The sequence below is a fragment of the Myotis brandtii genome, unplaced genomic scaffold (genome assembly GCF_000412655.1).
Source record: "Myotis brandtii unplaced genomic scaffold, ASM41265v1 scaffold653, whole genome shotgun sequence".
Classification (NCBI taxonomy): Eukaryota; Metazoa; Chordata; class Mammalia; order Chiroptera; family Vespertilionidae; genus Myotis; species Myotis brandtii.
The window spans coordinates 444,276-456,510 of NW_005370535.1; the positions used below are offsets into that span (position 1 = coordinate 444,276).

General features: G+C 53.4%; 1 protein-coding gene across 1 annotated transcript in view; it reads right to left on the bottom strand.

The window, feature by feature from the left end:
- Positions 1 to 5,555: 5,555 nt before the first annotated feature.
- The window catches only part of APCDD1L (adenomatosis polyposis coli down-regulated 1-like), a 56,077-nt gene continuing 49,397 nt past the window's right edge, over positions 5,556 to 12,235 (bottom strand). Inside the window, exons 3-4 of the mRNA XM_005880773.2 lie at positions 11,584 to 12,136; positions 5,556 to 7,746 (exon numbers count right to left, since the gene is read on the bottom strand). Of these exons, the coding sequence (XP_005880835.1) occupies positions 6,976 to 7,746; positions 11,584 to 12,136 (1,324 nt within the window). The 3' untranslated portion in view covers positions 5,556 to 6,975. The remainder of the gene's footprint in view (positions 7,747 to 11,583; positions 12,137 to 12,235) is intronic.

A 12,235-nucleotide genomic window follows, 5' to 3' on the forward strand; every position in this document is an offset into this window, starting at 1 on the left:
TTCTACAGTTAAGCCAAGACCCATGGTTATATTGCATACCCCCTCTGTGGGGTCATGCTACTTGTCCTAAAAGTGACTCCAAAACATAGACAGTATTTTCCATTACTGATGACAAAACCATCACAGAGTAGCCATCCAGTTCCTGTGTGAGGATAGTTGTACTAGGTATCTATACTAATAATAGAGGAATATGCAAATTGTCCAGGATGCCATCACAGTAATGACTGAACAGCAGGCTGCGTGGGGTGACCAGGCTGGCAGAGGGGGGCTGTTGGGGGCGACCAGGCTGCCTGGGGGCCAGTAAGGGGCGATCAGGCCTGGGGGGCAGTTTGGAGTGACCAGGCCGGTGGCGGGGGGCAGTTGTGGGTGACCAGGCCAATGGGGGGGAGGGGAGGGAGTTGGGGGCAACCAGGCTGGCAAGGGGGAGCAGTGAGGGGCAACAAGGCTGGCAGGGAGGGCAGTTAGGGGCGATCAAGCCAGCAGGCAGGTGAGCAGTTAGTAGCCAGCAGTCCTGGATTAGAGAGGGTGCAGGTTGGGCTGAGGGGACACCCCCTCCCTGCATGAATTTCGTGCACCGGGCCTCTAGTAAAAATATAAAAATCAAGGTTAGAAGTCAGTCTGAGGATTTCGAAAGCATCATTCACTGACTGCCAGCTTCCAGAGTTGCCCTTAAAAAATCTAATGACATTTTAATTCCTGATTCTTTAAAAAAAATTTTCTAGGGGAAATTCTTCAACTTTAATTTTCAACTTTCTTTTGATTTTCTTCTATTATATTTATAACTTATAATTTCAAAGGATTTTTTCCTTTCTAGTTACTATTATTTGTGTACTAGAGTTCCGGTGCACAAATTTGTGCACCAGTAGGGTCCCTCGGCCTGGCCTGCGGGGTTGGGCCGAAACTGGCTCTCCGACATCCCCTGAGGGGTCCCAGATTGTGAGAGGGCACAGGCCAGGCTGAGGGAACCCACCAGTGCACGATCGGGGCTGGGGAGAGTGTAGAGGTTGGCCAGCTGGGGAGGGACCGAGGGAGGGCTCCAGGGTGTGTCCAGCCCATCTTGCTTAGTCTCAATCAACCAGATCCCAGCAGCAAGCTAACCTATCAGTTGGAGTGTCTGCCCCCTGGTGGTCAGTGGATGTCATAGCGACTAGTTGACCAGTCGACTGTCTGCCCTCTGGTGGTCAATGCACGTCATAATGAGCGGTTGAGCGGCCTTAGCATATCATTAGCATATTACGCTTTGATTGGTTAAACAGACGACTGGATGCTTAGCATATTAGGCTTTTATTATATCGGATGGCAACCTGGTCTTAGTAGTTACATAATATTTTCTTTTCACTGAAGAAATTGTAGTTCCTACCCAGCTGGCATGGCTCAGTGGTTGAGTGTTGACTTATGAACCAGAAGGTCATGGTTCGATTCCCAGTCAGGGTACATGCCCAGGTTGTGGGCTCGATCCCCAGTGTGGGGCATGCAGGAGACAGCCAATCAATGATTCTCATCATTGATGTTTCTTTATCCCTCTCCCTTCCTCTCTGAAATCAATAAAGAATTGTAGTTCTTGTGTTATTCTATAAGTTCTTCTTTGTTGATAAGAGGGACTGAAAAATTGTGGTGGTCTTTAAAAGGTTAACATTCTTTTCACTGAGAATAGTATAATTATTGTTGCTCTATCGCTTGCATTATCTTCTACCTACTAAGCACTTTGGACTAGATTGGTATCTTTATCATTTTGGAGGCTTTCCTCTAATGCAGTGATTCTCAACCTTCTAGCCCTTTAAATACAGTTCCTCATGTTGTGACCCAACCATAAAATTATTTTCGTTGCTATTTCATAACTGTAATGTTGCTACTATTATGAATCGTAATGTAAATATCTGATATGCAGGATGGTCTTAGGTGACCCCTGTGAAAGGGTGGTTCGACCGCCAAAGGGATCTCGACCCACAGGTTGAGAACCGCTGCTCTAATGCCTGTGACCTTGAATGTCCTTATGTAGAGTGAAGCACTAGCAAGCTGATGGGCACCTGCACAGGTGGATGGGATATGAACAGTGGGTTTCTGTAACACACCTCCTAAGGACTTTCAGTGTCTGTAGTTGGTCTACCTGGGGCTCGTTTCTCTGCAGACGAATCTTGGCCGCCATCTCTCAAGGAGGCCGGCCATGCACCCTCACTTTTATGTGTAGGGTTTTCTTCACTACCTCTATTTTCAGCTCAATTCCTTGGCTTGGAACAGTATCCTAGTCCAGAGAGCCCCTGGTTAAATTTCTGGTTTCTTACAGGGGTTAGAGATGGGATTTGGGGGTAAAATGACTGTTGTATACTTTCAAGGAGTCCTTCTATTTTCTGCCTCCCTGCTCTTCGGTTGTTCAGGGGCCTGGGGCTGCCAGTCCCTGGGCCATTGGAGAATGAGTGGACCTGCTTCAGTCTCTGCCTCTCAACCAGCACTTTTTTCCTGTTTTCTGTGATCTGCTGTCAATGATATGTTACCCATCAGCTTTCCAGAGTCCAGAATTTTGCTGATATCTCTTGTTGACTGTGTTCTCTTCTACTTTTGTGTTTATCCATATGATTTGTGCCTTTTTAGTATGTTCCTACAATTTAATGAGGCTTCAGAAGGAAGGAGAGGTAAAAGTATATGTTCCGTCGGCCACGTTAGCCAGAAGTGTGGAATCTTCCCGCCCAGGCACCCAGTTCAGTACCTGGCACATGTTGGTGTTCCGTAAATATGTGGGTCTGATTCAACTGACATGGTGGATTTCAACAGAAGTAATGACCACCTAAGTTTTTTACTTTTGTTTTTGCTCCTGAGGAATTAAAAATTACCAAATATAGGAATAAGAATAGCAGGTTATTAACCCCTGGGAGAGAAATACGATGTCACTGGGGGGTTCTCTGTGTAGAGCCTTCCTCTTAGGACACGTGGTGGATTCCTCTTGAATCTGTTACTAGTGATGGGCCTTCCAGGTGCTGGGGCTGGATGGATCCCGGAATCACCAGGTTGAGGCTCAGGGTCTCCCAGTCTCCCCCACATCACAGGTACGAGAAACCTGAGATGGACCCGTGGGGACCCCGCATCAGGCTCTGTGGTCCTCTGTTCTAGGACGGCAGTTGGCCCAGTGCCCTTCCTAAAGAGCCTGGCTAGCAGAACACAGGCACTCTGCAGCTCACAGTTCTGAGTTCTGTTCTGCCCATCTTATTAAAAAAATAAAAATAAAGAAGATAGAAACATCAAAATTCCAAGCCAGTATTTAGAGTATGTGGTTGTCACCTTGATGCCTGAGTTCTGAGCCTCCAACCAGTACCCGGCATTTATTCATTCAGCCAGTGTTTGCTGAGCTATTATGTGCCATCCACACACTGGGGTACAGTGGGGAGCAAGACAGACATGGCCACTGTCCAGAACTCGTTCTAGAGGAGAGAGGCTGATGAGGAAAAAGGAAAGGAACGAAGAGGGACTTTCACTGACAAGTGCTGTGGGGGTGAAGATAAATCCAACCAGTACCCGGCATTTATTCATTCAGCCAGTGTTTGCTGAGCTATTATGTGCCATCCACACACTGGGGTACAGTGGGGAGCAAGACAGACATGGCCACTGTCCAGAACTCGTTCTAGAGGAGAGAGGCTGATGAGGAAAAAGGAAAGGAACGAAGAGGGACTTTCACTGACAAGTGCTGTGGGGGTGAAGATAAAAAGTGATTAGGAGTGGCAGGGAACCCCTGGCTGGGGTAGAGGGGGGAGGCGGAAGGGGGTCAGAGGAGGGTCTGTCTGGAAGCTTAGAAGGTTATTCCTTGAGTGTGAAGGCAGGTAATTGACTCCTGTCCTCACGTCCACCTGGTCCTAATGGGTCATGTGTGTGCTAGGAACCCGGCTCTCAGTCACTAAGGTCACCAGGTGGCCCCTGCCGCCCAGGGCCCACCCTGGAGGTGGGTAGGCCCCTCCCCGCAGGGCTGCACTAGTGGCCCTGAGGTGGCCCGGACTCGGTCCCTGTGGGAAGCTGCTGCCCCGCCCCTGCACTCCGTCCTGTCTGAGTCACCCACCCCAGGAGACCAGGGCGCAGTGGCAGGGTCCCCGTCACGCCACCGCCAGCCGCTCTGGGCACCGCTGGGAGATTAAACACATTCGCTTAGAAAAAGCAAAGAAATAACTTCTTTTGATAACCAGCATCTGTTAGTTAATGGGCCTCTGAGAGCTGTATACAATTTAAACTTTTTATTAAAAAGAAAAAAAAAAAGCTCATTTACTCTCCTGGGAGCTTACGCTGTGAAATTATCAGCTGCTCGGCTTTTTCCTTTTAAACGTGACTGAACATACAATGGAGAACATTAATTTTGTTTTGTTTTGTTCTGAACGAGAACTGTGGGTTTTACTTTCCTCTCGTTTGATTAAAGTCATCTCGGCTTGTATGTGGGGGAGCCAGACTCACAGTGGGGAGCCAAGAGGGGCCCCTGAGCCCCCAAACCCACCCTCCTTATTTTAGCCCTGAGCCTGGAGCGGCCGCAGGCCTTTCACCAGCTGTGATGTTTTCTACCGGCACCAAGGGCTTCGGAACCAAGAAGCCCCGGAGGGGAGGGGGCCTGGGTCCAGGTGGCGGGGCCGGGACCTTCTCTTCCTCAGCACAGCCTCCTAATTAGGTGGCTCACGCCACGTCCCACAAAGCAGCCCTGAATCACTCCCCCCAAATACGGTCAAGGAATCCCACCCCTGTCAAGGGACTGGAGCCCCTAATGCCAGCCCGGAGGAGGCCCAGCTGCTTTGGCCTCGGCCAGCCCCTTCCTCCCTGAGCCTGACAGGGCAGGAAGCCGTCACCCCTCACCCTCACTGTCGGGCCGCCGGCCAGGGAGGCTGTCCCTATGGTGGCAGTGACCTCACAGGTTTCGGTGTGAGGATTAACTGGCATCACTTGGCCGTGCGTCCTGAGCTTCCACCGAGCGCCGGGCACTGCCGGCCCTGCTCGGAAAGGTCGCGGTGCCTCAGTCCTTCCCTTTTACATTGGCGGCCGAGGACCCAGAGTCAGGAAGCATGACACAAAGCAGAAGGGTGATGGGATGGGTAGAAGACGGGAGGGAAGGAGGCCGCTCTCTGGGGATGCTGGTGGCGGGTGTCATGAGGAGGTGACCTGGTCTCAGGCTTGAAGGCAAAGAAAGAGCCAAGCTTAGAAGGATCTGGGGGAAGAGGTGTTGGCAGAGAAATAACGTGCAGAGGCCCCGAGGCGGGGAACAGCTTGCTGTGATCAAGAGGAAGAAGGAACACAGGTGCAACCTGGGTGGGGGAGGCAGGTGGGGCCGCGCAGACATCGGTGAGCAAGAAGTTGGGGTTTCTTCCTAGTGTCCTGGAAGCCCTGGAGCTTTAACCAGGGCTGGCCATAGCACGGCCTCGAGGTGCATAACAGCCATCCAGCGATGGCCACCCCCGGTCTCATCCTCTTTCTGGAAGACACTGCATTTCTCTAGGATCATAGCCCCCTTGGTTGACTTTAATAACTGGTGAGAGCATTTTTCAGACTGTTTAATTTTATTAAAAGATTCAAATTTGATGATAAATGATGGCATGGTTGCCTCAAGCCTTAGACACAGACTCACTCAGCTGTGGACACATTATCGCCAGCCACCCTCCTCCCACCAGGGACCCCCTCCACCCGATGCAGTCTGAGACCACAATAATTCTTTCTTGTGCTTTAGTAAATATGCCAGGAACACTCGTCACTCTCTGAGACCCACAGACAATATGAACTTGGTGGTGTGTGGGATTTTTTTTTAAGAAGAATGGGTAGATAAGTTAGAGCAATTTCAGCGGGCTGATTGAACCCCACACAATCTAACGGAAGGACAAGGGCTTCCTTCTGAAAGCATCATTAGCCTCACAGACAATTGTTGTTCGAGATCCGTGACAAGAGCCAGAGATAGGAATCGGGCGGAGGAAGGAGGGGGTGCTTCGTCGGCACCGAGTCCCCGAAACCCTTGCGCCCACCAGGATGCCAGTTAATTTCACAATGTACAGACGTGGCCCTGGGCACACAGGCAGGCCTGGAGAGGCACAGCCTGTCCCCACCGTGGCGACAGCCTCCCGAGCAGAGGAGGACACGGGTGCAGGAGCATCTATCTCCTCCGTGTCTCCTCGCAGCGCTCCCTGCCCGCTCCCTGGGGTGGTCCCAGAGACACATTCGGGATTGTTTTCCCCCTCCTTGTCCGCAAGGCACAGGGAATCTTGAAAACAGAGAACACCTGTGCAGGGCTAATTACAGAGCGCGTGGTAATGCCGATATCATTAGTATTAATTACTTTCCCAAGGCTGGGAACACCGCTTTCCTCCCAGGACCTGTTCCCGGCGCCAGCCCAGCGTGTTGGGGGCAAGGGCCGCCGCATTCCGGGGCTCAGCTGGAACACGCGCGTGTGCCGGAGGCGGCATTTACCCCCACGCGTGGACCGCTGGCGGCCTGCCTGGCGGAGCACGGGCAGGTGCACACAGACGCCCCTAGTCGGGATTCGGGGAAGCTGAGTTTCCCCCAAGAGACAAGCCTTCTGCCGGAGAGCTGAGAACCAAGAGCCTGAGCGGCATCTGTAATCATGTCTGAGTGTATATTGCTAAATTCGAATTAGTGATCTTTAAGGAACCTCCCTTGCATGGGCAGACCCTCACCCCCATTGCACAGAATCCCAAGGGTATAGGAAATAAGGGGGCCTCTGAGGTCCAGTCCCCTGGTGCAGGTCCCCGAACTGCCCACGGAAGGTGGGAGCCAGTGTTCAAAACTCAAAGCAATGGACATGGCCGCGAGGCCCGGGCTCGTGGTCACAGTTGCTAACCGACCGCAGTATGCACTCCGCAGGGGCTGAGCCACCAAGACACAGGCTGAGCTGACAGTGGCAGGGCCACCACCTGTCTGTGATGGAGAACAGGGAAGAAGTGGCCTTCCTCACAGACAGGTGTGGGGTCTGCGCCAGGCTGGAGTCCCCGGGGTCAGCCGGTCCCAATCTCATAGCCGCTGGAGGAAGGCCAGCCCAAGAATTAGGAGCAGAAAGGGGAGAGGGGCCACTGGAGGACAGCGCCTCCCACTGTTGAGGAGCTTCTGCAGCAGAGGCCCGTGCTGGGGGGGCTGGGAGAAGTCCCGGGCCGCCCCATTACAGAGCACCAGGGGCGCTTGGTAAGACGTGGGGCGCTTCTCAGGGGTGTCCGGACTCGAGCCATCAGTGGGCCTTTGTCCGATGAAGAGCAGGCTTTGCCCAAGGGGGTCTTGCTCCACCTTGAAAAGCTCATATTCCACATGGGGGAGCCTGATGCCCAGGGGCAGGCACCCGTTGGTGGCTGTGACATCCCGTTCCGTTCCCAGGGACCAGGCCCCAGGGCCCCCGCAGCTGCTCGGCTCTGAGACGTTGAGCACGGCCGTGGTGACCTGGTCCATGGGGGTCACACGAGCCTCTGTGACCTGGAACACTAGCTCGGTGCCACCGAGGACCTTGGCGGATGGCGTGCCCCTGGTGTAGCGGCCGGCTGCGTAGACAGTGAAGGTGGGCTGCTGGCAGGCGGGGTCCGAGAAGTGATGGTAGTACCCTTCCCAGGAGCGGTTGTGCCCATGGAAGGTGAAGAGCCTGGTGAGGAAGAGCACGGCGGGGCGCACCTCGCACCCGGGGCTGACCCACTGGCCGCCCAGGTGCAGGGGCAGGGCCACGGGGGCAGGCAGCACGGGAGGATGGTGCTCGTCGGAGCGGGCGATGAGGCTGCAGGCGGGGCAGGGGTGAGCGTGGTGCTGAAAGAGACACACAAAGGGCAGTGATTGTCTCAGCTGGAGAAGTCGGGGTGCACTCTGGGATGGGGTGCCATGGGGCCTACCCAGTGGTCACCCATCACTCTCCACTCCCAGCCTCCAGCTCAATGGCTACTTAGCTCTTCTTAGACCCTCTGGGCCTTTGCACCTGCTGTTCCTTCTACCTGGGATCCCCAGAGCATAGTTTGATTGGCTCCTCATCCTCTAGGACTCAGATCAAAGAGCGGCCTTAGGAAGACCCTTCCTGACCACCGTGCCCGGGCATCCTTGGGGCCTTTCTAGTGCTCAGAGACCTGTCATTCCCGGCTCCCCTTCTTTCCACCCTCCCCTTCATTAGATTGTAAGCTCTAGAAAGCCGGGACTGTCTCTGCGGCTGCTCTGTCCCCAGGGCCTGGCACAGTGCCTGGTCACAGCAGGAACACAGTTGCTGAGTGATGAAGGAATGGATGGATGAATGAGTGGATGAGAAATGGAATGGAGGTGCCCTCTGTCCTGGGATTTGACAGAAGTTGTTCTTTCCCACCCCCAGCCTGCTTGGTCCTAAAATTCGGCCATTAAGGTTTATTGTGGTTTCCTTGCCAAGGAGACTCTCTCTACCCTTTCATGCTTCTGGGTGCCCCTGAGGGCCAGGAACTGTGCTAAGCATGTCTCATGCAACAGTTACATGTTAGAGTAGCAGAAGCTGAAACCCAGTGGACCAGGCGGCCAGCCAAGGGTGTGGCAGAGATGCTTTGAACCCTGTCTGTCGGACCCCATCCCCTTTCTATGCAGAAAGCCTCATGCCCCTCCCAGGAGCCTGGTCTCCATTACCGGGTGCAGAAGAGAGACTGTATCTCCAGAAATTTCACCTTGGAAGGTGAGCATCCTTCCTTCCACATCCCTGGAAAGTGGACGCGGCACCAAGGATGGGAATACTCCCCCTGCCGCAGAGCCCATCGCCTGGAGCCCATGCTGAGGAGATGGCTGGGACATTGCAAAGACGCAGAACACAGAGACGGCCATTGGGATGTCATTTACAGTAGGGACAACCGGCCACCCCTGTGGCGTCAGGTTCTCTGCGGCCTGGGCTATGCGTTTCCTCTCTCGTTGGCCTTATTTACAGTTTCCCTGCCTCACGGAGCCTCGGGAGTGGGGTTTACAGGGAACACGCCAACGACAGCCAGATGCTGAACCGAATTGCGAGGGAGTAGTCAGTCTCTGCTGCCCAGAGCTTAGTCCCGAGCAGCGTTCTGAAAGGTGAACCTCCTTGGCACAGCCGCGTGTCGGCAGGGCTGGCGTGGGACTAGCACACCTGCGTTTGCAAAGTGGGCCAGGGACAGGGCTTCTGGGGGACCCAGCTGGGAAATCAGCTTCTTTTTTTTTTCTTCTTCTTCTTGCAAAAACAAGAGATTTTCACAGATTGCTCCTGGGTGACTTTCGTGCCAAACAAGTGGTGTCTGGGAGGGCTGGTTTAGAAAGAAAATATTGGATGATGGGAAGCATTTTTCTTCTTTTTGGATGACCACATTAAAAGCTTATTATTTATTTCTACGGTGAATCTAAACTTGCCTTGATTTCCATAATGTAGAGAAGTAATTGGTTTTGATTTGGGGGTTTTGACCCAGAGTACTTGAAGGTGCTTTGAAATACTAGCAAATGATGGCAAAAATGTTTGTGATGGGTAGTTAGTGGAGGGAGGGCATGGCGTGCGGCGGGTGAGAGCCGGCTCCAACGTTGGCCTTTCCCCCGCATCCCGGCTGTTGTCATGCTGGTATGTGTCCCCACAACATAAGGCATCACAGCAACATAATCCCAGGGCCGCCCTCTCTCCAGAACGGAGCTGCCTTTTGCAGACAGGACATTGGGGTGCTGGCTGCTAATTGGGGGCAAGCGTTTTTCTGCGGAGCAGGAACTGGTGGAGAACCTGGCGCACTTCTCAGAGAAGGGGGAGAAAAGGCACGCCCTTCTCTGATGCTCTGGAAGGGGGTGAAGGAAGGGGCCGCCTGTCAGTCTCCCGGGCGTCGTTTGGCCGAGGCCCGGTTGCCTGTGTTCACAAACAAGCCTCCAGCCAGCAGAACGCGCGGACGCAGGAGCCAGGCTCCTCCTGGTTCAAGCCTGTTACATAAAGTTATTTCTCAAACAGCACATACCGCTTCTAATTAACCCCCAGAGGGGACACCAGGCTTGGATGCTTTTGGTTGAGTGCTGGCTGATTGATTAGGATTCTATATCCAGGCAATGAATTTGGGGATCAAATTGGTTTGAAATTAACTTCTAAAAATGTTCATGTTTACCATCTGGTTGGGTCGTGGGCAAGGCTTGGGCCCCAGAGAGCACAAGGTCACGACTGATTCGTTACTTAGGGATATATATGCCGCATCTCCTTCTTTGAAATTATCTTCCTTTTTTTCCGGAGAGGGGCCATTTAATTTAATGTCCGTGCATCTGGCACCACTCATCCCTGCAAACGTCCCGGTGCTCTGCCTCTCAGTCACATTGCAGGTGGCACCGGCCTCACGGACTGGTCAGGCGGCAGAGGGCCGGAGGCTGTCCGGAGCCCGGCTTGGGAAGACACGAAAGTGTCATTCTTGGCACCAGGGGTCTGTCCTCTGCGTGCAGGGTTTCCCTAATGAGGTGGTGGGCTCCAGTCATGACCCTGCCAGCACCTTCTCCTAGGTAGGAGTAATGCCAGACCGTCTAACAGTGGTTCTCAACCTTCCTAATGCCGCGACCCTTTAATACAGTTCCTCATGTTGTGGTGACCCCCAACCATAAAATTATTTTCGTTGCTACTTCATAACTGTAATTTTGCTACTGTTATGAATCATAATGTAAATATCTGATATGCAGGATGTATTTTCAGGGGTCATGACCCCCAGGTTGAGAACCGCTGGAACATCGGCTGCCAAAAAGGGAATACTTTTGAGGTTATGAAAGAACTGGGGCTGATTTTCTGATTATGAGAATGTCTGGTGCTTTTTTCTCTGCTCCCCAAATCCTGCCTTGGGAGAAGAGGGGTGGGCTCATTCCCAGGCCCTCACCTTGGGGTGCTCCCAGGGGCGAGAAGTTGCCCCACCTGTTTTCATTCCTTGAGTGTATAGTACACAGTAGGCACTTAATACTTGCTGAATGATGTGACGGTTGCCTAAGGGCTCAAAGAGCACTTGACAGGGACAACTGACCTCATCCGTCCCTCCCTCCCTCCATCTACTTTTGAAGGACGTTCCTTGGGTGCCAAGTTCAGACATTCTCAACTTGGAGCTCTAACCTTGACTTCCTTTTTACTAACCTCTAACTCAGTGGTTTTCAACCAGTGTGCCGCGGCACCCTGGTGTGTCGACAGAATTTTTAAAGCATGCAATACCTGACTATTTAGTCGTGGGTACTGATCTCTTTTCCCTTAGATTGTCAACAGCCAACACAACAATAGCTGTTAGGTGTGAATAAATCAAAATTATACCTATTTTTTTCTCAGATCAGTGAAAAATATCTTTTTTGGTGTGCTGCTGAATTTTAGCAATTAGTTTATGTGCTATGAGATGAGAAGATTGAAAATCACTGCTTTAATTGATAAAAGTTAACGTTTCTTCTCACTGTGAATGTAGACAACAAACTCCTACAGCTTCCAGAACCTCTGACAATGTTGCCTGTCTCATTTTAATATTAGTAAGGATCCTGGAAACTATTTACGCTCATCACTACTTTGAAATTAAGGGAGAGTAAAGACTTCATGTGGCCCACAGACCAGGGTGGGGAAGCGTGAAGGCCCTGGCAGGAGCAGATCAGGTAGGGCTTGCTGGGCCACGGCTCTGAGCTTGCCCTCCCAGGGCCGACACTCACCAGGGCGCTCTGCAGCGGGAGCTGGTAGCCGGTGGGCCGGTAGTGCCACCTCTCTGCCCAGTTGGTGTGGATGTCCCCCAGGTACAGCTCCTCCACCAGCTGGGGCCCAGCCCGGGGCTGCGGCTGCAGGCGGCGCTGCACTCGGACCAGGCTGAGCTCGTGCATGGTGAAGCCCAGGGCGGCCGTGCAGTCCCGCTCGGCCCGGGCGCTCAGCAGCTCATACAGCGTCCCGGACACCCAGGCCTGGGCAGGGGGCAGCTGCTGGGCACAGTCACGGCTGGCCTGGGTTCGGTTGAGGCGCCTGGTGATGTCCAGCAGCGCGTGGCGGCTGTGGAAGACGATTCCCACCTTGTGCAAGTGGTAGTCGGCCTCGGTGGCACCACGGGTGACCCAGGAGGCCCGGCGTAGGCGGACCTTGCCCTTGATGACCAGGGAGTGGGCAGGCTCCTGGCAGAGGGGGTCCTTGTAGTAGAACTGGTGGGCTCGGAAGAGGCGGCTGGGGAAGAAGGTGTAGGAACGGGTGAGGAACTCGGGCCCAGGTCGCACCTCGCAGCTGTCGGGTGGGAGAGACAGGGTGGGCAGAGCAGTGAGAACCTGCACGTGAGCCCCTTTCTGGGTGGGTCCCACCCCCCACCCCCCACCCTAAAGCCCC